The sequence below is a fragment of the Salminus brasiliensis genome, chromosome 1 (assembly GCF_030463535.1).
Source record: "Salminus brasiliensis chromosome 1, fSalBra1.hap2, whole genome shotgun sequence".
Taxonomy (NCBI): domain Eukaryota; kingdom Metazoa; phylum Chordata; class Actinopteri; order Characiformes; family Bryconidae; genus Salminus; species Salminus brasiliensis.
The window spans coordinates 81,535,916-81,562,673 of NC_132878.1; the positions used below are offsets into that span (position 1 = coordinate 81,535,916).

The window sequence follows — 26,758 nt, forward strand, 5'->3', positions numbered from 1 at the left end:
ATCCTTTCCTTATTAGTTCTATCAGGTCTGTACTTGCCTCACTTATATATTTTTATCTTCATTTTAACATTTCTCTTTGTGAAGCGTATTTTTTCACTTTAAGCATTTCAAAACTGTGCAGTGTTCCGTCTATCACTTCAATTCTATTTCTATTCATTTGGTTTCAATGTAAAAGTTTCCAAAGTTTCTAGAGGTTTTGACTTAAGCTATTTATCTATGTTATTTTGGCCCTTTTTTTTTTTTGACAAAGCTCTCCGTCAATTAAGATGTTAGGGGGCAGTAGAGCATTCATGCATATCCGATTTAGTGTTCACTCTGGATCCTGCTTTTAGTGGCTCTTATGCAGGTGAGTCTCATCTATTAGGCTCCTGTTTGTCCCTCTGAGCAGTCTAATGAATTCCATTTCAACAGCCCAGTCTGGGTCAAGTGTGTTTTTAATCATAGTGCAACGAGGAACGCTCAAACCAAGCCTTTAAAAGGGGCTCAAATTCTTTTCTGCTTGGCAGAAATAATGCACATACCAGTGTTCTCTTCTCCAAAAAAGACCTATCCCCATTTTTATGTAATGAGTTTATTGATGTAAATCTCTTAAAGAGGTCCAGTGGCAGTACAGTGACTACAGGCAGTGACTAAAGTACAAATAAACTTTAATAAACTTGCTTCACTGTATTTTTTTACATTATCTTTTAGCACATAACACATTTTCATGGTTTTTGATTGTATCACATACACTTTACAAATTAGTACCACCTGCGTAATATTGAGTAGGTCCCCCTTGTGCCGCGCAACAGATCTGACCATTCAAGGCATGGATTCCACAAGACCTCTAAAAGCGTTTTAGGTATCTGGCACCAAGATGTTAGCAGCAGATTCTTTAAGTTATGTAAGTTGTGAAGTGAGACCTCCATGGATCACATCAGTGAGCTCACAACTCAGGAATCACAAATCTGGTGGTACAAAATCTGTGTGAATTCTGTGAAAGGACAAGAATTAGCAATAAGTAAAGGTGACCAAATTTATATTGCTACAGATTACACCATTTTATTGCATATTATCTTTACATTTTATTTTACATTGTGACCTGCGCTCCCCTACACCATGGCATTTTTGTTAAAGCCGTTGTCTTCAAGGTTCCTTAAAAAAAATAATATTTTGAATAGCCTTCGAATGCTGGTGAGATGAGATTCACACACCTCACATGTCTTGCACAATTTGGATGAACTGACCTGCAGTAGGTCATCTTAAACAAGACTAAATCATAACAGTGCAGCAATGTACAGTGAGGAAAGAGACCTTCTATGTGATGCGGATTGTCTTTTAATATCATTCCCTTCCATGTTGCTCCATTGTGTGTGTCAGAGCAGAGAGTGACGTTCACTTTGAGATGAAGAGCGAATGTTGAAAGGCTGTCTTTGATTATGCGCCTCAAGAATCCAACATCACACACACTTAAAACAGCAAGATTAAGCATATGTCACTCGACTCTGTCACAAGACTCTTTGTTGTTGTCCTTTGAGTGGTTAATTGATTTTTTTTTTTTTTTGCTTCTCTTAAGTCAACGTTCAAAGAGTCCCCCCTTTCCAAATGAAATGACAAATGGCATATTCTTGAATGTTAAACCAAAAAAAAAAGGATCTGCGCATAATCCTGTGAAGGAAAATTCCCTTTGTCAGCTTCTTATTAAATTCAGTGGACTCTTTAGAAGAACATGAAAAAGTATTGAATGGTCCCACATTATCTATAGATTGGAGTGGGCCGTGCAGCATGGTCTGCATTAAATACCGTTTGAAACTGATCATTAAAATAATGTTTTGATTTTTGCATTTCTCTGTTCCATTACCCCATTAGTTCTCCTCTCCTGAATCCTTCAGAGGAAAAGAAACATTACTGTATGTAAGAGGAAATTCCCCAGCCTTTTCCCCATTATTCTGAATTGTTCTGAACATTGTGTCTCATTTCATTCTATTCTTTTCGCCTCCGACTCCGCAGCTGCATTTCTATTGGTCCAGGCCTCCCTCGGCGTACAGCATGGCTGCTTATTGTAGTGACACTGCTGTCACGGTAACGTGTGCTTTGCCTAAGGAGCGAGGTGGCCTCCTCTAGTGCTTTAGGTGCTCCAGTAAGTGCAGGCAGAGCAGGTGACCAGGGCAGAGAGCTGACAGGCGCTGGGCAAGAGGCTGCGCTAAAGCTGCGGGGAGACCCACAAGGCTGGACAAGGTTAAAGGAGGAACCGGCTGAAGCGCTGCTCTGTGACAGAATATATTTACCCCCCCTCTGCACTCTGATATGTTCACACTGCAGATATCACAATTCATAATTTTGACTGGTTTTGACTGGTAGACTGGTTTGTGATACTGAGTAATGCATAATTAATTACTTATTAGTTACATAAACAATAATTACAGTCACTTTCGTTTACATTCAGCAGCTTCGAGTCTGCACTTCTGGCTTTCTGGCATTTGTTTTAATGTCAACAAAACAATAAATAGTAACACCATAGTAACACCCTAGCAACCACCTGGCAACATCATAGCAAGCACCTAGCATACATTTGGAACAGCAGAGCAAATGGTTAGAGATTTGTTAAATCTTATAACTTTAGTGTGAAGCACTTTGGTCAACAGCAACCTGAAAAATAACAATGCCAGTAGGGTTCTTCAGAGCGATGCCACGCAAGAATGCTGTTTGATTCTCTGAAGGTCTTTTCAATGGCTGGTTGTTTAAACAACTTTTTACCTTTTGGAATTATTTTTTTTGGCTTTTTTCACCAATTTTCCCACTCACTAGTCATCCTCCAACATTCGTTTAACCAGCACTAGGAGGGTGATGGCTAGCATGCGCTTCCTCCAAGACAAATGAAGCCAGCCAGCTGCATCTATTCAAATAGATATGCATTTGAAACCAACTAGAAATGAAAGGCAGTGCAGTTATAAAGAATAAAGGATGAAGCAGACAGATGACAATACTGAATACATATGTGCATATATTAGTATTTAAATAAAGTAAAGTGACAAATAGTGTCTAGGAGTGCAGATGTACAGGAAGTACAATAAATGAGACTCAGTCCTCCTCTGTCCTACTCCCTCCTCCGGCCCCACTGGGAAGAGTTGAAGAGACTGATGGCTCTCGGAACAAAGGATCTCCTGAGTCTGTCTGTAGAGCAGCTCTGTGACAGCAACCTGCCACTGAACTTACTCATTTAGTACATAATGATGGTGTGCAGTGAGTTCATGATAGAGGGCAGTTGTGCAGAGTCCAGTTCTACACCAACCACTGACCCAGAATGTCTGACCAACCTGACCAGCCTGCATGGATGTCACTGAAACTCGCAATGATCTTGGATGAAAAATTTAACTGACAATTCTGTTAAATCAGCTAACAGACGGTCATATTTTTACCATACTGCCGAGTGGGGAAAGAAGGGCCATCCAACACACTCTGAGATAGCGAAGCCAAATATACTTTCCTGGACTCCCAGCCAGTGTGACTATGGCATTACTGGCCATGAAAGGTCTAACACCTTTCAGCTGTGCTGAAGAACATTTTTTAAAGCTTATAGAACCACCACATCATGTAAAGACCCTACACCCGTTAAAGGTTTTTCCTAGAATCACACAGTCTTTACAAACGAAGCGCCATTTTTGAAAAAAATAAATGTCTGTATAAAGTCAAAATCGGATATGCAGTAGTAAGCCAAATATGAGTGATAGTGTGTGTGTGCGCACATGTATGTGAGTGTCAGTGTACACATGTGTGTGTGTGTTTGTATTTGTGTAAGAGAATGAGAACCAAAAAGAAAGAAAGAGCGAGAGAGAGACACAGGGAGAGAATCGCTGACAGGTTGGTAGGAGAAAAGAGGTGTTTGGTGGCGCCTGCTGTTGTATCAGAGATGTCTTTGTATGAAGGCGTAAAGCTGAGCCGGAGGGAGCTGAATTGAAGAAAACACTGCTCTCCATCCAGAGGAGTGTTTGATTTGTCAGACTCAGCAGTATGTTCTCCAGCTCCACTGACAATACAATATGGTTCAAAAGTAACTGGACAAAGACACATTACTCAAAAGAGTAATCCATTACAATGAGCTGATTACATACTGTAATTAGATTACTTTACTGGAAAAGTATCTCATCACACATTACTCCATCATTACTCTTTAAAATATATACAGATCTGTACTAGTGTGTAAGCACTAGGCAAAACCCAACACAGTTCCACTACTCCACAGCCAAATGCTGGGGGGCTTTATACTCCTCTAGTCCACACCTGGCATTAGATATGTTTCCAATATGTTAATGTTTATCTGCTGTCCTATTCTATTGGCAACACTTCTCTACAGGGACTAGACAAGCTGTGTCCTTGTGCATTTGCACATCTGTGACAGCTGTGTAGTAGCTGAGTAGCTGAATGCATTCATTACAAGGGATGTCCACAAACATTTGGACATATATATGTATATTATTAGAAAAGTGTATATACAATTAGAAAAAAGTAGGCAAAAGTTTGTGCACCCCTCTTTAGACTGCATGATGCTACTACATACCCTGTGGAATACCAAAGCAAACAGCTAGCATCATAAACAAACAGAGCGTCAGCAGGGAGCACACCCAGCATGTGCTGATGTGTATGGATTGCAGACTTAAGGCAGTCATCGATTACAGGATTTGCAACCAAGTAGTAAACATGACAAATATTTTGTCCCTAAAAATGGTGGGATTATGAGTGACCAACCTGTTATTACTATGTGATTTAGCCAGCATGGATGTAAATACCATCAGATTTCAGCTAACAATCTGCATATTAACATCACAGTTACTTAAGTTTACAGTCCACTCCTTTTAATCTGCTCTTCTGACACAATTTACTGTTTTTAATGAGCTACAAAATGAGAAGTTATAACAATCTGCTTATGCTGAACATCCAACAATGCTAACTCCCCATTTTCAGCCACATCTTTATAAGAAGAATGAGCTATTTAAAAAAGACAGTCATTTATATCCAGTGCCTCCTAATCCCTGCTGTGAAGGGCAGTGTGATGGATTACTATTTACATACTCGTGTCACTTGCATATAGTGCACAGTGTTTCATTATTGATCGATCTGTAATGTAATTCTATTGCAGTCTCTGCTGGTGGCGCAGCAGCTGGCCTCGGCCGTGAGCGGGGTGATGTCTGGTGGAGCTCCGGGTTTGAACCAGCCCATCCTCATTCCCTTCAACGCAGGTGGGCATCTGGGCGGCCAGCAGGGCTTGGTCCTTTCTCTTCCCACTGCAGCCAATATCCAGGGCCTGGTGGCCGCTGCAGCTGCTGGAGGCATCATGACGCTCCCTCTACAGAACTTGCAAGGTGAGAGTCCACTCATGCTCTAATGTAGCCAGTAAATAGGTGACGGCATCAGTACATAATTCAAAAAAGTTTTTATTTAGAACTCTATGAGAGATATGTCCCTCTTCAGGCCTCTTCTGGAGGTTTCAAAATTGTTGTCTTTCGTGAAGACTTTGTCCGAAATTTTGAAAAAGTTTCAGAAATAAGCATATAAGGGACATCCAATCAGGGTAAAGTGTTGTTCTATGCTATAAACATACTCAAGCTTACAATTTTTTATAATTTGTATTTGTAATTCTATAAAAATCGATGAAAAAATCTATCTATCTATCTATAAATATTTGAGCAAAGGATTCAAAGACATTGGGACTCATTCCACCGATACAAAGCAGTAAGGGGGTCCTGTTCTTTCAGCTGACAGATACAACAGAGCTGTTACTGACATGGGTTTGAAGACCAGTAGGCCTATATGAAGTTCATGCCGTGCAAATTGTTCAGTGGTCTGCAAGTACACATGGGTTTTGGTACCAGCAACAAAGGCTTCTCATGCCTATAGAAGCTAATAAAGCCTGTTGAATTTCAAGAAATGATGGAACCCAAAGCCTTGGCAAGGGAAGTAGGAATGGGAGGGGCTAAACTGCTGTAGGCGGAATAGTCAAATATGCTTTAATACACAGATTTGTGTGCATTACAGACTTTTTGTAGCTTGCTGTATGGTAAAACTTTAAAACTTTAACTGTGTTTACATACTACATCACTAACATTGGGGAAATTGGGTTTTCTATTAAATGGGCTCTTAAATTAAATTTCTCCCTGACTTTTGAGATTCAAGATTAATTTTTATGATCTGCACATTTGATTATATAGGTAAAAAAAAGTTATTTATTTGGTAATTTTTCATTTTGTATATCATCATTTATTTTTCAGTATTTCTATTATTCATATACATGTCTGAGTGCTATTTTGGAGAATGATGAATTATACCTACAATGTGTTGATGACGTCACAAAGTAAACATGAGCACGCTGAGGAAGGCCTGGTGCTGAAACTGTCATGTTTTATCAGTGAGTCAAATAAACATACTGCATATTATATGTTCTATTTTTCTACTTTTTTATTTGTTTCTCACTAATTCAGCCTGTGATTGTTAAAAACTATTTAGAGCCTGATTTATTTATTCATATATATATATATATATATATATATATATATATATATATATATATATATATATTCATTGTATTTACAAAATATTAAATATGAACACGCCCATTATCTATTATGTGGATTTATGTACCAAAAACAATCATAATTCATCCATTTTTACATGACAAATCACCAATCTCTCTTCATCCTCCCCAGTGTCTTTTAAAACTGCTAAGTGTAAATGAGATCTGCTTCGACTGGCTGCCCAGTATCAAGCAGTAGTTTAGACTGAAACATTCCTTATCATGCTAAACCCCAACAGCTGATTAGGCAGATACATGCAAATGATTATGTTTTTTTTTCAATGACGTCTATGACTATAAATCCAATTCATTTAATTCATTCAGGCTGGACTGAAAGTGAACTGTGTGTTTTGCAACTTTAACACTAACAAATTGAAAATTTGATGGCGTTAAGATTACACAGTCTGTATATATTGACTCTATATGAAAGGAAATATGTTAAATTAAGATAATAATTGCTTATTAATTTTAAACTAAAGAGATAAATATAATTGCTGTCACTGAATAGGCATATTTTTTTTTATAACTTTGATGTGGGTGTATGTACCAAAAACAGTCAGAATAAATTTTTGACCAGCTACCTACCTCTCTTCATCCCCTAGCTCCTCCCTCAAGCCTTTCAGACTGATCTATGTCAGTGATCTCTGTTCTGATTAGCTGCCCTGTATTGCACCTCATTCCAATAGGAGTCTTGGCTGAAACGCTTCTCACTTCATAACTTGATTGGGCGTGAAGGTGCGGAACTAATCTGCTTTAGGATGAATAGACGGGTATATGATTTTTTTTTTCTTGACATTACATATACCATTCATTCAAAACAAGCTGGGCTGTTTGGACTGGCATTAAACACAAGTGTAATGAGGGCCCCTTTAAGGTTAAGGACTTGATTATAATCTCTCCTTTAAAGGGATTGAAATATAGTATTAAGTTATGTCTTAAATCATAAGTCCCACATAATTTCTTTCTTTTTTAAAGCCACAGAATCCCCAGCTGAACTCTCAAAGTTTCATTTTTTAAAACGATCATGAAGAGTGTACATTAGGTGTACACCATTTTTCCTTGTTTCAACAACACAGCAATTACAGCGCATGTAGGCACTCACTGAAACGTCTCCGTCTCCAAGTGCCTTTGTTATCCAGCCGCCGTGTGTTTAAGATGTACCTGCAAATGTCTGTCGGACAGAAACACTGAGTGCTTCTGAAGGAAAGATGGATGGAAGTGAATGGGGCTGAAAGAGGAGTTCATATTCATTACAGGTCAGCGTTTTGCAGCCCAGCGCAAGAGCACTTTATGCCTCTTTCTCCTCTCCCCCTTTCTCTCTCTCTCTCTCTCTTTCTCCACTGGATCATCTGTCTTAGCTTCTCTTCTTCACCTCCCTCTCTATCTCTGTCTCTCTCTCCCTCTCCCTCTCTCTCTCTTTCTGACCGCACGTCCATACTTCTTCCTCCGCCTTTTAAACTTTAATGCGCGAGTGTTCTCTTTTGATCATAGTTGTAAATGGTTTTCATTTTAATGTTTAAAACATTGTCTCTTTTATACCATTAGACTGAGGGGTGGAAGGGGAAAACCGTCACTCATACATTTTGGATGAGGGTGCCTTCACTAATGCCTGACTAAAAAATGCCAAGTTATAAAATTGAGTGCATGTAAAGTAGCATGTTTTTTCTTCCCCCCCTCCAACTCTTTTTTTTTCGGAAGGCTGGAGATTAAAATAATGCACAGACTAGGGGCAAAAGTGGCCTAAAAAAGGGAGAAGACGGACGGATGGGTGGACAGATGGATGGATAGCTGAGGCAGCCGGATAGAGAGGAAGACGACTCTAATGGACACAAACATGCATAAATAACAACAGGCTTTTAATAAACACTCATGTGGGCAGAAAAAAAACACACTACTCAATGTACCCGAACTTGCCTCAGACACGATAATACACCCATGGGGCCTCGGCCTTCAAGAAACTTCTAAAATAGACAGCAGAGAGAGGGTCTAATGCTTGAACTTTAATAAGGCATCAATTATGACCCGCAAAGAAACTTTTCAGCATCTCCGCTTCAAATAACTACTTGCTAGCTACTTCTGTGTTTCGCTCTGTTATGGTTGCCATTAAAGGATTATTATGGCATTTTTCAACCTAATGTCTGTCCTTCACATCTCTAGCATTTTTTTTCATTACTCTTTCTCAATACAGAAAAGGAGCATTTCAGTTTGGACTGCTTTTAAAATGGAGCACAATGCTGGACAGCCAATCAGAACAGGCGTCATTTACATATATCATCTTAAAGGCACAGTAACAGTAATATTTTTTAATAGTCTGAGGTTGGAAAATAGTAATTTAAAAATAAATAATGATTGCTTTTGCTACATGAACCATACAAACTTCATAAGCTTAAGGAGGAAAAATAAATAAAATGCCAGAAGATTGCAGGATATGAGGCCTGCAGTTTTTTTTCCAGTAAAAGAGTTGTGAAGCGAAGTTTGTTTCACATTTCACATGGTTCAGCCCCATGTCATATAAAAAAATACACATTTACATATATTTATGTACTCAGTAGTTTATACCTGGCCATCAAAGCTGGAGTTTTAAAGGGTGTTTCAGCCATGGACTGCGTTTAAAATGAGGCACAATCACGGACAGATGGTCAGAACAGAAGTAATTTACATATACCAGGGTTAAAGGCACAGTAAAAAAGGATAAACAGAAGTGAGTAAAATGAATTCTGATTGTTTTGCTACATGAAACCCCACAAATGTTATAAGTGGAACTCAAGGGGAAAAAAATAAAATGGCAGAAAATTGCAGGATATGGGCCCTTTAATGGAAGTCCAATGGGCAAATGCTTCAGCACCTGCCCATTGGCTTCTATTATAAGTGCATTTTGAGTCAACAATTTTTCTGCTCTTTGCTAAGTGCAGGGAAATTATTATCCATTGTAATCGACCGTATGCTTCAGATATGACAAGCGGACATGAGGTTGAAAAGCACTGGAGTTTTACTTAGACCCTTTGAAGTTATAGTAATTGTTGCCGGTAACAAAAATCAGGGTGGAATTTATTATTAATCAAGTATTACTTGATAATTGGAAAACTTCTGATTTTTGAAAATTTTCAAAAGAATTTGATGAAAAATCCCCCCCCTCCCTCTCAATTTTTTAAAATCTTTTTTGATCAGTTTTCTGTCATTGCCTGACATCTATCCAGAATGTAAATCAAATGAAAATGCAATACAAATGATAGAAATATATGATAACATAGTTATTTTTAAAAGTATTAGAATAACTTGTAACTTCAAAGGGTTAATGAATTCAGTTCATTAAAAAAAGCAGGACCTTAAGCACAACTTGTCCAAAAAGAGAAGCAAATAGCCTATAAGGATAAAGCTGAGTCTCTGGCTTTGGTCACTCTCTGGCCTGCAGTTGCAGAATCCCAGCCAAGAGAGTTCTAAAGCGGCTTAATAACAGCGCTGCTGCGTGAAGTTAAATGTCTTGACTGTGTGTGCTCTCGCAGCAGCTCGCCACCACGCTCCCACGCTCCCCCTGTCCCTTCCCATCACTGCCGCGTTGACAGAGAGCTGCTGGCACAGCACTTCTGCACAGACAGCCTCAGCCGAGCGCCAAATCGCCCCCAGGCCTGATTAATGTCTCTTACTCAGACACGTGCTGATCTCGGGTCACTTCCTTCTTACATATGATCATGTTCATTAGAGTAGAAAACATTGGTGATGAGATACTTATGAGACAAATAACTGTACGGTGTATAGTGGATAGTAGATATATAATCTTCAACACTTTACACTATATGAAAACGTCATGATGACTCTGTAAAATGAAGTTCAGCCTGACAGGTCAATGTTTCAGTCCTCTCATTAACATGAAGTTAATGAGAGAGTTTAGTCTGGGTCGGAGAGAAGAACAGGGCTGGAGGTGGATAGGAGCTGTAGGAATGATTATGCTGCTTGGCAAAAAGTGACTGAGGCAAATACTCTATTGAAGTCACATTATAGATACATTAGCTTCCAGGTGCTAATGTTGCATCCACTCTAGTCATTTAATGCCATTTGACTCCAAATGCTAATGCTGGGAGTTAATTAGTCAACACAGCAAGCTAACAGTAAGCACTTACAGTACTTTACTAGCTACTGACTCCTTCAGGACCAGCACTCTTTCCCTGTTCCAACCACGACAAACTCAGCGTTCAGCAGCGTCATGGCAAGAAATATCTGTTTATTTCTAAACATAGGCACTGGTTACAAATACAGATCAATATAAACAAATGATTTAGATTTTGGCCCTTATCCCTCAAAGGACTCAACCCTTATTAATGCAGGTATATACAGGACATGACACAAATAAACAGCATAAAAAGGTAAAAATATTTGGACATGACTTTTCAAAAATGTGCCCACTGGACATGACATTTTTGGGGATTTATTTGAGAATGTCAAGTGCAAAAATATGTTCTGTGGACTTCACAGGTAAACAGTGACACTGAGAAGTTTCTGGAAAAAGAAAATATGGGCTGCATCTGAATCATTGATTAAAACTTCTTGTATACTGTATGCTGGTCCACTCTTACAGTAGTTACTGAGGCCATGAGCTGCAGATCAAGCTATGTTAAGGAAAGTAGACTGGATGTTTTTTTTGTTTTTTTTAATTGAGAGTTAATAGAAAGTTTCATCATCTCATTAAAACGATAAAACTGTAAATGCTTTCTCACACCTAGATTTCCATAACTCCATCCTTCTGATTTTTGTTAGAAGGTTCTGGCTTCAGGGACACAGCTGATTTGTTGTCTTGGTCATCACATTTATGCTAATATTGAGTAACCGTGCTACATTACTTCTAATTAGGTATAGTATTTTAAATGTGTATAGTATAGTAAGTGGAGTAATACCAACTAAGTTGCATACATTAAATAATGTATATAATGACACAGTTTGATGTAAAATATGGTGTCATACATGTGTGTAAATGTTATATTCATTTATTCATAAAAATGATGTAAATCATGAATTTACAAAATTACCTAGACATTATACATATGAACTGCTTGTGTAAGTTAAATGGAATGGCCTGAATTTTGGATTTGATGGTGTTGGAAGCAAAGTTAAAAAGCTTGCGTGCAGCTGTGAGCTTTGTATTTTAGTCAGGAAGATCAATGTTGCGTAAAATGCAGTAAAGAAAGTGATTTCCCCTCAGAAAATGAATGTTAACAGGCAATGAATGGTAAAGGGTAACTTAAATAGGACAAGTACTGCAGCTTCCTGCCCATTTGTCCACCAGACAAATATGTCTGAGCATATACTATAATACTGCACACTTATTCACAGCAGTTGTAGACTGCCCACTATTCTTCAGCTTATGTTCTTATTTAATACAGGAAAAACCTTTCATTGGAATAGAACCTTATTTGAAGGTAAACATAAATGCTAAAAATAAAATCTAATAATTGAATATATTGTGTAATTAACAATCACCTTCTCAAAGCTTAGGGTCAGCTTTGGAGCCCTGTCATCCTGCTAGAATTTTAGGATGGTACACAGCAAATTTGCCAGTGTGATTGTGCCTTGCATGATTTTAGTATATATATATATATATATATATATATATATATATATATATATATATATATATATACAAAAAATATACAAAATATACAAAAATCATATATATATATATATATATATATATATATATATATATATTAAGTATAATTGAATTACTTACTTACTTAGTTACTACACATTATTGCTCCAACCCAACTCTAAAATAAAAGGAAAAATGTGGGCAGTCTGAGTGGCCTCGACCGGTTCAAGAAGCGCTGTCCTAAAGCTACAGAATATTTACATAGCTTGTGAAGCTCAATGCATCTTTTCAAACCATTGCTAACACAACATCAATGGACAGTGCAACACTCTTGGAACACTATCAACTGTATGAGTTTACAGACATCTAGATTGGCTAGCATTGTGTTGCATAATGAGGGGAGAGAGGGTCATCCTAGAAAGAGTCACATAGAGCAAGGTCAGTTGTAGTGTCATAGACAGCTAGCCACAGATGATTGTGGTATAACTGAGGACTACTGTGGATTAATGCCAACGCTTAGACAGTCGCACCACTCAGGTTCATCATTTCAAAGAAACTTTTCAAGGGGTTAGCATTTTTGTATTGTCCATTGCTTGCATATTTTAAGTTTTGTAAAATTTTGGTTGCAGATCAAATCTATCAAAGAACACAATAATGGAGTTAATGGAGCAGAGTGTCGGTGTTGATGTGACGTACATGGCAAGGTCCTTGGTTTACGTTGTCACATTTGACTAATTCAAATTCAAGACTAATACAAACATGTTTTAAATTATTTTAATATGAAATTTAATCACCTGAAAACAGTTCCATTTTGCTCTACAGTTCTTGCCTCTTTCCGTATTATGGCACCACCAATTAAAGTCAACTTCTTTGGAAAAACAAAGTTTCTTGTAATAAGACATCTGTGCTGCATTTCACTGATTCAACAAGCCTAACCAAAAGCGGAGCACGGCCTTAGATCATAAATAACTCTCTTTTCATGACCCGTGTAAGTGTTTTTGGAAACACTAATGTAATGCTGCGAACCTTTTCCCCAAAGACGTGTGCGGCAAATGAAACATCAGCCCTTGTCAGCTTCTCTTCTGAGTTAATGCAGAACAAATGTAGACTTTGACTCTTTCATATTCATATTGTAAAGCTGCCTGGTCGCGGCGCATCAGAGTCTGCAGTGTAGCGTGCAGGGAGGGAACTGGGGGGTTGACGAGAGGGTTAGAGTGTGCAAGGCTGTGTGTATGAGTGTGTGCTTTGCACATGTGTGTGTGTGTATGTGTTCTCTCCGTAGGAAACATAAAACGGCACTCAGGGATGAGGGGGTAATTGCCTGCGTCTCTCGGCTCATGTAGGCTAATGAGGAGCCATGTAGGCTCTAATCACTACACGGCTCCCCCGTCTCAATAAGAGCAGCTCCAGCTCTCTCTGGGATCTGTCTGCTGTCATAGTGCTGGATGGCTTCAGATGGAGTAGAGCATAACTGGCATCGAGATCAGGGAGCCTGACATTTCAAAACCGCCTTATTTTAGTTTTAAAAGTGCTAAAAGAAAAGAGAAAGTCAAACCTCCAGGGGTTGCAAAGTTATAATACTAAGTAGACAATGGCAGGTTGATAATTAGACTTGTCTCTGAGATGTACATGGATTATATGTAACTTGCAAAAGTAGAAAGTAGAAAGTGATTGATTGATATATTTATGTAGGCCTAGAAGCAGTGCTTTGCAGAGCAGAGCTCTGTATTATTTCCATGCTGGTGTCCTTACAAAAGCAGGCCAAAGCAGAATCCCCATCAAGCCGACTTGATGGAGTTGAGTGAACTGTCCGTGGTGCTGAGCTACACAGGAGCACATATCTAACGGGAAAATCGGGCAACCTGCTATTTTGAAATCAGAGAACCTGACATTTTAAGCTTATTTCAGTTTTAAAATTGTTAAAAGAAAAGAGAAAGTCAAAACTTGAACGGTTGTAAATTTAATACTTACTAGACGATGGCAGGTTGATGATAAGAAGAGTTATCTCTTGAGCATGCATGCATTACACATAAGGCATGCAAAACAGAAGCAAAAGAATGATGTGTAGTTATGGGTGGGTGTCCATGCTGTCCATGCTGGTGTCTTTACAAAAGAAGGCCAGAAGGCCAGAAGCAAAATCCCTATCAAGACATTTTACAGACACTCCAAAGAACTCTCTGTTGTTTTAGCAAATCTGTCATACAGGTAGGGGATCTTTTAAAACAAATATTGTTGAAATGTTAATGCTAAGAACACAGGTTGATGATTAGGCCAGGCTCTAAGACACTGGTTATGTAGAATTTAAGCAAGAAAGAGATGCAGTGCAAAGGTTTAGATGATTTTTTTGGCCTTACATAAGCAAACCAAAGATCTGGTTTGAGGGGAGCTAGAGACCAAAAGGTCACAAGAACCCAACATTTTAACACTTACATACAAAAGAATCAGGCATCAAGAAAAGGATTAACTAAATGGACAATGGCAAGTTGTCTCTTGTCCAGAGAGTAAAGCATGCAGAAGTCATTTGATGTACTTTTTGGTTCTATAAACAGCACAGAATCAAATTCATTTATAATCACAGATTACAAGATAATAGTTCCAAGTACACATGCTCTAAGGGTCTATTTGCATGCTTTACAAAAGGCTTTTTTTTTTTTCATTGACATTTTCTCCCAATTTGGTACTGCCAATCACCAGTTCGTTTGTAGCCTCCCCTAGCAATAGCAAAGCTCGCAACACTAAGAGGGTAAGGGCTTAACACATGTTTCCTCCGACACATGTGATGCCAGACACTGTCTCTTTTCAAACTGCCACCAATGTGGCACTGCCGTGCAGCCAGCACATTCAGAGGAAAGATTCAGAGAGGAGAAATATGGGGAATTGGTCATACTCTCTCTCTGGGTTGGTAGATGGTGCTGCCTGCTGAATGCAAAGCAGCATAGCTTGGAATTTGAACTCGTGACCCCCGGTCCATTGTGTAGACCACTGAGCCTCTTGGAGTAGGCTGTCTTGATGGACCTTTCCATGGTACTGAACCATGCACAAAGATGAACATTTATAGTATTTGGCTAAAGCTCTTATCCATTTGAACTGTGTTACACAGGTAGGTGGATGCAGTGTTAAAGGTCTTGCCCAGTGTCTCTTGTGTAGTGTAGTGTGCCATAGGGAAAGGTATCAAAACTGTCATAAAGGTGAGGAGATTTGCCCATATTTATTTAGCAGGTTGAACACTGCACAATAAGTATGGCAGTTTGAATCGTCTCGGAGACATGAATTACATACACATCATGCTAGAAAAGAAGTGAAATAAAAAAGCAGTACAGAAGTTAAGATTAGTTTTCAATGTTGCTCCAAGCTTCTGGCTGTTCTACGAACACGATTCCATTCCTTACAAAAGCAGGCCAAAGCTAAAGCCTCAGAATGTCTTAATGGAGTAGAATGAACTGCTCATGGTGCTGAACTCTGCATAAATGTAGCAAAACTGGTATGGAGGGGAGAAGAAACCAGTAAGTATCCTTACTTAACTGTAACAGTGCAGAGAGAAAAGAGCTTGTGTTCAATATTAAGTAAATAGTAACTTGATCAATATTATATTGTTTAGTATCATTACTTGCATAGAAGCTGATTTGATGTTTGATCCTAGGAGAAGCACGGTAATTGTGATTATTTATAGCCAGCGTTCAAGCCTGAGATGTTCTATGGTCTTATTTGCTTTTATAAAGTTTATAAGAGCAGGTCAAAGCCAAATTGTCAGTCTTGATAGAGGGGAATTAACTGCATGTGGTGCTAAACTACGTACATTTATTTATCTCTTTAGATGGAGGTGCAGAACAGGCATAAAAGTTTGGAAAATCTAACATTTTATATTTATTAAAAACACATAAAGGTGAATAATGGAGCTTCTGGAACTGTCTATGGTGCTCAAAATATGCTGAGATACAAGAAGCAAAACTAGCATTAAGGTAGAGTTAATGTTAAGCCGACAATGATAAGTTTACAATTAGAGACATATCTGAGGTACACATTATGTGTTCACCACCCAAAAACAGCTGAAGGGCAAAATAGGTAGAAGTTGATCTCATTGGTGAAGCGGGACAAACGAACTTTGTTATTCATGGATCTTTAAGTGTAAAGGGCCAAATGTAACGGTGATGAATAAGTACAGGTGCCCGTCATTCATCATTTTTTGGCCTACCATCATCGCCACCACTCCTTGTATATCTACCAAAAGGTTTCTCACTCTTCTTATTCATCCTGTTCATCACAGAATTCACACAAAGTAAAAAGTGGCTGACATTTACAAATAGTGCCAAAAAAAGTAGAACGTTCTGATATGAAAGCAATGTATTTTTGGTGCAGACATTTGGATTATTGGATTATTAATGTTCCAGCCCTAGCTGCTGTGTGAATACCATTCCGGTAGCTGACCAGTGTCCTCACAAAAGCAGGCCAGAGCCGCATCCTTAGCAAGCTGTGTTTGGATGGAGCGCAGTGAGCTGTCCATGGTGCTGAACTACACTTTCCGCATGTATTTACGAAAGCGGGCGTGGGTGTCTTCTTCAAAAGCACACGAAGCTGCGTTTAGATGCTCCCATTCAAGCAGCCTGAAAGCTGTGCGTGATGATATAGTTTTTCACACCGGGGGCAGAGAGGGCTTGGGCTGTCAGTGAAGCTGCGCAGGCCGAGGCAAAGCCTTGGATAAATTTTATTGGAACTGATCCTGTTTAAATAAGCACGGAATGAGGATCTACAGGCTTGGCTTTATTTCAGCACAGTACTGATGCAAAACCTACCTCCCTTCCTCCTTCTCTCTCTCTCTCTCTCTCCCTCTCTCTCTCGCTCTCTGTTTAATTTAAAGTGCTCCCCACAGTCAGCCTTCCACACTGTCCTTTAATGATTTAACTTTGCAGCAGTTGTAAGATGACTCGCAGGGGAGAGAGTCGCATTAAATAAATAAGAGTGATAAAATTGCCGGAGCCCTCATACATTTCAAAGCTAATGCGACTAGCGATGCGCTAGCAGCACCTGCACACAGTCTTGCCGGGGTAATTTGATTGATTTGTTGTGACAGGAGCCAAATAATTGAGAGTGAGAGGTGGCGTCGGAGATGAGGCAAGTGGGGGGGTGGGTTGGGGTGGGGGGCTGCGCAGCGCTACTTCTCCAAGGCAATCCCGCCAGAAATGAAGCTTCTCATCTCCCATACGCCTCTGATATCACTCCCGTTTTCTTCTCTCTATCCTGTTCTCTTGTCCCCCCCCCCCTCTCTCTCCTCCAGTATTGTCTGACTTGAATAAGCAACTTGCAAGCATGTTGCCAGGTGACTGCATATGACAGTGGGTTAGACATAAAAATAACACAAATTGTAATGTACACACACGCGAGCGCACACTCACGCTGCGAGGGGGGAAATGCGCACATACGCACACACGTGCACACACGGACCACCTCATGTCATAAAGGCTAGGCATCAAGGGACAAATACAAACACACTTTATTTTCCATACATGCTCAGGCCGCAGATATGGCTTTATTTGATGTAATCAAAAAACAGCATGTCCTGATTTGAATTGAGATGCTGTATATTTTATCAAATGTGGAGACTCATTCATGGCCTCATAGATCAGTACAGAATAGACACGCTCTCAAAATTGAACCACTGAGGATATTTCATTGATACTACTGCATTTTATGTATGTGTGTGTGTGTGTGTGTGCTCAGAAGTACAGGGTTATACAAAAAGAAAACACAATAGGGTCCCTAAAGAATAATTTTGTGGATGAGATGTGTGAAGAGCCTTTAACATTTTAAAATACCACATAATGTAAAGGTTGTACACCAGTTATAACTAAAATATGTTTTACATTTACGGTATTTAGCTGACGCTCTTATCCAGAGCGACTTACAAGGTTACTCGTATCACAGAGGTGGGCCAATGTAGTGTTAGGAGTCTTGCCCATGGACTCTTATTGGTGTAGTGCAGCATAGTCACCCAGACCGGGAATCGAACCCTGGTCTCCCACATGGTGTTGTTGTAACGCAATGGTAGGTGGTGGTGTTATCTGTTGCGCCACACCAACCACGTCAACCACCAACCAACATATTATCCTGCATGGAACCAAAGTAGGTTTCAAAAAAATCATGGTATACAATGAAGGACATGCAGTGTAAGTGGATATACGTTTGTAAACTTGAAAGAACTGTCCACTGGAGGTTCTGTTAGAACTGGATAGCACTAAAATGGGGTTCTATGACTATGACTACGACAATAGTGGAACCCTTTTTCTTTTAATTAACTATTTAAACATTAAAATGGTTCTTTGATGGTTCTATACAGAACCACTGCATTTAGTATCTTCTCTGTACCACAAAGCGTTCTTTGTGCAATGACAGAAAATACCTATTTCTCACTATTGGTTCCCTGAAGAAGAATGCTTAAAATGGTGAATATGTCTTGATGTCTTTAAGATTTAAAAAAATTACAATGGCAATGCAAAGGCTCTGTATAACCTAAAGCCCTATTTCAGAACCATATGTCTAAGCCCGAAACCCATTTAAGAACTATAACTTAATGTGGAGGGCGCTTCACATTCTCACACTTCATTTATAAAAAATGTCCTTTAATGAACTATTAATAGGGGATTATTTAGAGTAATAGAATGTATACACTGTTAAGGTGCAACAAAGGGTCTTATCAAAACTGATTTGAGAACAGAGAAAAAGAGAAAAGGAGAACTTTTTACAGGTATAAAAATCCCCCAATAAGGATCTTTCTGAATGAAATGTATGGATAACTTAAACTGTAAGAGGGTCATCACTTAATTTAATAAAAGGAATCTACAAAGGACTATAAGAAACATCCACTAAGAGAGTATTTAGGAAACCAAACCTGGCTCTTCTACACTCTTTAAAGGGTTTTTTTAAATCATGCCATGTCTTCACAGAATGTAGCTTTCTTGTTACCAAAGAATCATCTCTATCCATATGCAACCTCTATCCACTGAGAGTTTCTTTATGGAACCAACAGTGATTTGTCTATAGCATTGCTCCAAAGAAGCCTTCTGTTGAGAGCATTAACAGTGTCTCAATTGTACAGTATTTAATTTAATGTAAATGTGTGGCATAATTGAATCAAATTTCTGCAACAAATTTCTGCTTTTTTTTGGTTTGTTTTTTGAGTGTAAAAAGTAGACCAGCTACATCTGCCCCCGTCCTACAGCTGAAGTGCCCGGGGCTCTGAGTGTCCTTCGAGTGTCTGCGAAAATCCTGCTGTTATTGTTTGGCATATTTGTGGCATTTGTGGTCTTGAAGCGGCCTCAGCAGCCGCCTGGCCTGCCACATACTGTTCTGTCTTCCGTCTGACTGGTGGCATTGTCACTCTGTTTAAACGGGGAAAAAAAAGAAGAAACATCCCCAGCCTCACAGAGAGGGAGTGAGGCAGGATTGAAAAAGACAATAATAATGATAATCGGATATGGCTTTGTCCGTTTTGATCGAGCGGGCCTCTTTGGCTTGCTGCTCTTGTGGTAAAACACAAAGAGACACAAAAAGTAGAGAAAACTCCGGGTCAGGACGCGCACAGGCCAGAGCAAATACACTATGCTCCTGTAATTTTGATTGGATTCACCCCCACCCCTGCCCTCCCTCCTCCATCCTCATCCATGTTTGGTACATATTTTATGGTAATTGTGTCAGTCTGCAAATAATTGGAAAGCTCCAATAAAGGGTTTTTAAAGGGGCGCGGCCGGCCGCTTTCGCCTCCGATGGGGAAGTGGTGCGGAGAGGCCTGAAATGACTTAAGCTTCTCAATGCGGCATTAAATTAAACAAATCGCTCGGTGCGCACTTTTCTGTGGTGTGGCACGAGCTCCTGGAGTCTAGCAGCATGCTGGAGCTGTTGGCGGCAGCCTCCGCGCCCGTGCTCACTCAGATATGTAATGAGAAGCAAGGGAGTGCTGGAGTCAGGGATGCACATAGATCATGTGTAGGACACAAGTGGACATGGGCAAAGGCTTATTAACACTAGCAGACGATGAGGATGTCCAAGCAGAAGGGAGAACAGTTACAGTAGCAAGAAGAAAAAAAATGAAGAGAAGATGATAAAGGAAAAGATGATAATGAAGATGTAAAAAATAAAAAAATATGGAAGGATGAGAAGAACATTAAGAAACAAGGAGAATAAGACAATTCTGCTGAAGAACAAGAAGAAAATAAAGGAAAAGAACATGAGATCATAGAAGAATAAAGATAATATGAAAAAGATCATGAACAAGTTGAAAAGGAACTTGAAACGTAATGAAAAGAGGAGAATGAAGAAAGGATACAAATATGATATGATAGAAAAAAGAATTAGAAGAACTTAGGAGAGGAGGGAAAATAGAAAAACTGAAAGCAGAAGAAAGTTTATAAGAAGAAGAAAATAAGAAAGAGGAGGAGGGCCCTAAAATATAAAGGGAGGAAAGAGAAGAAGATGAAAAATAAAAAGAATGAGAAAGAGTGAGAAATTAGAAGAAGAAAGAATACAAGACAAAATGACAAAATGTTGAAGATAAAGATGCAAAAAATAAGGTGAAAAGGAGAACCAAAAGAGGATGAAAAAGATGGAAGAAAAGATGGTGAATATGGAAACGCTGGAGAAGATGACGAAGAAGAAGACAAAAAAACAAAGAAGAATATGGAGAAGAAGAAGCAGGAGAAAAATAAAGAAGAATGAGAAAAAGAATGTGTGAAAAAGAAGAAGAAGAGGTGAAGAAGAAGACTGGGGCAAAGAAGAACTACAATTTGTAAGATTTGAAATCTGAATGAGACGAGATGTAGTTAGACATACTAACCACAAAGTGCTCCATATACAGAAAGTACTTTCATTAACTTGTTACGTCTGAAAGCACTTCTTAAGTCCTAAGCCATCAGCTGCTACTTCACTGAGTTAGGCAAGTCCAGTCCTTTTTCATGTACTCCCCAATCTGCCTTTCCCTCCAGATAACCCCCCCCCCCCCAACCCCCCGCACGAGTTTGCCCCTCTGTTATTAAAGGTCTTGTGCCGGCTGCCGCGTGACGATTCATGTGCTTTCAGTGGCAAGCCATCATCAGGCGCTGGAAATGGAAATTGATTAGTGATTTACATGGTCAGTGAGAGGAAAAAGAACCAACGATATGTTGTAAATGAAATATTAGACTAGGCAGCTATGGCAGAGAGAGAGAGAGAGAGGGAAAGAGAGAGAGAGATGGTAATCTGGGGGAACTGGCACTGTCGACTGGATGAATTGGGTGACGTTTTTACATTTATCTCAGTTCTGCATGAGTCGTAATGCTAATGGTAATTTCATGGGAGTGAACCGCAATGAAAATGGGGTTATCGTACTGCGCCGACAATTGTGTTCTGTCGCCGGGTCTCGTAAACCATATGTCACTCCTTTTGTGTTTGCGTGTGCGTGTGTGTGTGTATAATGTAACTTACTGCTCGGTTCCAGCTGCAGCAGCAGCAGCAGCAGCAGTAGCAGCCTCCCCAAACTGCCTGTAAGAAATGAGGCTTGGAGCTTTTTTTGTTGAAGCTTTTAGAGAAAGAGGGCGCGAGGCGACTAGCACTCCATTGACACAAATGTGTACCTTTTGTGAGACAGTGAAGGCAAAGGTATGCCATTTTGCGTTAGGAGAGCGTGAAAGTTCACTTTGACAGATGGGAAGGTTACTAAAATATAGGGTGAGGGTGAAGAAAAAGCGCTTCTGACAGGCTAAGCTCCCCCTTTTAGTTCAATCGTGTGGAAAATGTAAAGTTTAAAAGGCCTGCTCTGTATGAACAGGTTTTCTGCGTTACAGATCATTGGCGAAAGTGTAAGAAAATAATAAAAGCAACAGTTCTGGACACTCCCGTTTGGAGTGGAAGAAGAAGAAAACACGTTTTGTTGAGACGACAATGTTGGATCACATCTGAAACGTCAATGGTGGTCAATAGCAAGCTAGCAGCTTATCAATGGCCACTTACCCAAGAGTCGACAGGAAGGAACACAGACCTAGCCTTATCGTTGTAACCTTACCTTCTAATCCATAGCTAAAGAATCGACCTATCAATACAAGTCAAACAGCTTTTCGATGCACATACGAGTGGCCCTGGTACCTCCATTCAAAATACATCAGTGCCATAATAAGAAATCAATACGCTTTTAAGTGCTCCAATATATTTGAACAGGGATCGCTCTTCATGAACAGATCGTTTGCATGCCCACTTCCGCCAGGGTCACCAGCAGTTCTCTGTGATTCGATGGCAGTTTCAGTTATCATTTCATATCTAAGGAAAAAGAGATGAAAACCCAAACCTCTGAAAAATCCGAGAGAGGGTCATAAAATTTGACCCCCCGGGGAGGGGGGTCAGGTGAAGGTCTGTATCTCGGATGACGCCCATGTCTCTCTCTCCGCTCCCTCCGAGACACAAGATCCTGTGGTGATTTCCAGCTCAGCAGATGGTGCTGAAACCAATGCCCCCTCTTTGGAAGGCGACAGGCAGCAGCTAAAAGCCATCTGCGGTTTCTAATTGTCGGCTCAGGGCGTAATTACCTTAATTAATAGCTGCGCTTTGGATGGAAAGCTCGGGGAGGGTCTGGGATTCGGCAGGGGGAGATTCTTGTGTTAAGTGTTAAAGAGGAGGCTGAAAGAGGCCCCAGAGGAAGGAGTGGAGAGTGTAATGGTCCCCGGGGGGTCCTTGGCAAAGACGCGGCAGGCGCATGGGGCCCGGATCATGTAGCACGTGAGTGGACCGCAGGCGAGCGAGGAGGAGGGTGGATATCCATTACATTCAAAACTCTCACACCCAACACCCGAAACAGCTGGAAAGGCGAGAGTGAAGGAGACAAGGAGAGATAGCTTAAGTGTGTCTTACCGCCCTCAAACAAGCGACTTTTCACCTCCCTTTCCTCCTCCTTCCCCATTTTTTCCCCTCTCCCATATCAGCAGTGAGTTTGAGTTACGCTGGCCTTACACTTTTTTCTTCGTTCCTCGCACGTTCTTCCAACTCTATCAGTCTGAACTCCCCCCTTAATCTCTCGTATGACACCAGGAGTGGCTGATGTCACTCGTTTCAGACCATCCTTCCCTATTTCTTGCCTACTTCTTGACTTTATTAGAAACCCCTACCTTTTCTTTCCACTCACTGCCAACTACACTGGTCCTTAGAAATGAAAGGTTTCTAAATGCTTTTAAATGTGTCTTACTCTGAATGCATGCTTCTAGAAGAGGCATTCAATTGGTATAAAACCTTTATATTATATAAGGTTTCTTTAAGGCCCATATCCTAGATATTCTAGATTTGATATTTTGCCACACATATTTTCAACATATGTGGGGTTTTATGGAACACAACAGTTCAAGTTCATTTCCACAACCATTTCTAAACCTTTTTATCCCCTGGAATTAAGCTTATTCAGATTCTGTGCCTTTATTATGCCTGTATTGTACCTCATTATGAAAGTTCAGGCTGAAATACTCCTTGCAGTTTCACTGTAAATGGATGAAGCTAAACTGCTGTACATGATAGAGTACCAGACATAGTAGTTGGCAGTAGTTGCTTGGTTTGTTAAACACTTCAGTGCCACTGCTAAACTGAGAGTGGTCCACCACCTAAATACTATCTAGTAGTCCAGTGCTCAGAAACAGAGCACTGATAAAGAGCTAGAGAATGACAAATAAGAAATTAGGCATTAAGTGATGGGATACAGTGTTTACAGGTACCACAGTGAGGTGTACCTACACCCTTACATTTTGGTTGGTTTGGTTTACATGGTTAAATGCTTCTTCTATATGATGAAATACCTGTTTTTTTTTTGTTGTTTTTTTAAGAACTACAAAAAAAAGTTTTGTTTAGCAACAAAAATGGTTCTACTAAACAGTTGCTAAAACTTTTTCTTTTATCTTCTTACTGTTTCACCAGTGATCGCAGAAAACCTGTTCTTACACGTTCATACAAGTGACAAGTATTCACATTCTCTAGTTCTGTGAGTTGAGTGGCCAACAGTACATTTTGAGTTGAGTCAAATCAAAACCATATTAGTGAATGAGCTGCAGATTAAATTGCTTAAATATATTGTAAGCTGTTTAGCCTCTGTTTCTCCACCTCAATTTGTTTACTGTTTATTCCCATCGGTTGTTTAAAAAAAAACACACATGTCAAGAGTAGCACAATTTCTTTCAGTCTGGGGACACAGGTTTTAAGTTCTAACCTACAGATGGGAATAAAAAGTAAAAAAGCTGAGAGGGAGGAACACAGAGGAACACTTACAAATGTTAAATCACATTCAGCTGCAGACCATTTTCAAGGTTTTTGAGATTCTCAACTCTAAACGTATTGTGGCCCAAACTGAGATGCAGAACTGAAAATGTGAATTAGGGAGACTTTTGGCTTAGCTAGATTAAGTTAACTTAAAAACACTCAGTAATCAGTTAATCATTACTACATTACTACAGTTAATTAGTTTACATTACTTTACAGTCAAAGAACCTTTTTTGGAAACTATGCATTACAAGGTGGTTGAGAAGTGACCATTCACTGTATTATAACGTACTGTATTGATGATTAATGACTAGTTTATTGTGATCACTTTAGCTTGTGGTTTGTGGGTTTACTTGGAGTTAACATGTTAGCTTGTGGTTGGAAAGTTAGATCAGAGCACTATGAAACACTGTTCACATTTTCATATTTATTTGCTCTGATATCGGAAAATGTATCGAATCAAGACAACAGTGTATTGTATCAAATGCTCAATTTTGTGAATCATTACACCCATACAAGGTGAATGTTTTTAATAAAGTGGCCGGTAAATAGGCACACACTACACTCAGATTTGCCACTCAAAAAAGACAATCCAGTCCTTTTAAGACGAAAAAACAACTCACAGACATTCCCAATGTAATATGGGCAGTCTATTGAGGCCTAGTCTGTCTTATCATGATGTATCTCCTCCTAATAAGCTCCCTGTGTTAAATTAGCCGTGGCTCATTCGATTTACTCCCACGGCCCCAACAGTTAATGTGGGGAAAAGTAGAAAAGACATACATCAGCCGATATGAATATATGCTTCGCTTCCTCAGCTGCGTCTCTCGCGCCTGAAGACCACCCCTCCTCCACCTTCTCGCTTCTCACTTCCACCCATTACACCTCCCCCCACCCCTCTCCCTGCCCCCCCCCCTTACCCATCATACACCCTGTCAGTGGCTGGGCTGCGAGTGAGGTGTGCACGCACAAGTTTTTTTGGGGGTTGCATACATTTGGCTCTGATGATAAATTGTCCCGCGGAGGAATTTCATTTAGTCCCGCCGGCCTCTGCTGAACCTGTTGCTGCTCGGCGAGCACGATAAGCGCATAAGCAGCAGCGCCACTTCATTCATCATGTAGCGCCCGCGCCGTTCAGGTGCCTTATAGGCCATGCAGGAGGGAAACCACTAAACCGACAAAAAAGAAAAGAGCAGACGGACCGCCAAGCTCCTATTAAAAGGAGGGGGGAGCTGTGTGTGTGCACTGGGGGGTGGGGGGCATACATGACTCTTTTTTTTCTTTTTTTCCAAAATCAGCCTCTTCTTGACACTTTTGCAAGATTTTGTGTTGATTTTTGCTTTTTTGAGGCCTTGGAAAAGCAGGAGCGCACGGCCTACCACTAACTGGGTACATAATAGAAAAAAAGGCACAGATGATATGCAGGGGCATGGTGATTTATATGTATCTGATCTATTTCTTGATAATATCTGTTTTATATCAACGGGAGATGTTTTTTTTTCCCTCCTCTTCAAGCTGCGCCGGGCTGCTTTTTAAAGAGCATTAAAAATCACAGGCAGTGACATGTCAGTGCTGCACGACAACAAGGCCGACACGGACTTTGCGCTCGTGGGCACGCAAAAAAACTCTCCTCTCCTCCTCCTTCTTCTCCTTCTCTCTTTCTCTCCTTTTCCCCTCTCTACTCCCTTCTGCTTCTACCCTTTCCCCTCCTTCTAATCTCCCCACCCCTTTCTCCTCTCCTCTCCTTCCTTTTTCCACGCGCAATCCAGGGCCATATGCACAGGACGCGCCGCACGCCGGGCTGAGCAAAGAGAATAATTAAAGAGGAGAGGAGAGGAAGCTCGATCCTATTGTTTGGGGTTTCGGCCCACTGAAATCTTGTTCTTTTCTCCATACAGACACTCACACACATATGCACCGAACATAAAAAAGCCCTGTGATGTCCCCCTCATCCACGCACTGCCTTTTCATTATGCGTGAAACCGTTTCGCTGCTGCGCCACAGCCTCGCGTTTCTGCAACTGCTGAAAAAGAAAAAGAACAAACAAAAGCAAAGCTGCTTTTATTTCTGACAGAAAATGCCGTGCGCCTTTTAAAGCCCACATTTCTCACCCCTTTTCTTTTTTTCTATCCCTGCACCATTTCTAATAGCATAATTGCTCCACTCAGAGTAGTTATCAGAATAATTCTGCGATGAGGCTGTGATATGAGGTGGATGGAGGGCGTGCGGGCCGGACACACCGCCGTGGTCCTTCTCTGGGTCTGTACATGCAACTCCCGCCCCCAGACCTAACACACACATACACATACCCCACCCCTGAGGCTTTTACTGTCTGTCAACCAGCACTCTGTCTCCGCGGCGCATCAGGGCCTGGCTCT

General features: G+C 40.2%; 1 protein-coding gene across 1 annotated transcript in view; it reads left to right on the forward strand.

Moving 5' to 3' along the window:
- The window catches only part of pou6f2 (POU class 6 homeobox 2), a 127,700-nt gene that overhangs the window by 43,344 nt on the left and 57,598 nt on the right, over positions 1 to 26,758 (forward strand). Inside the window, 1 exon segment of the mRNA XM_072690998.1 lies at positions 5,117 to 5,339. Within this exon segment, the coding sequence (XP_072547099.1) occupies positions 5,117 to 5,339 (223 nt within the window).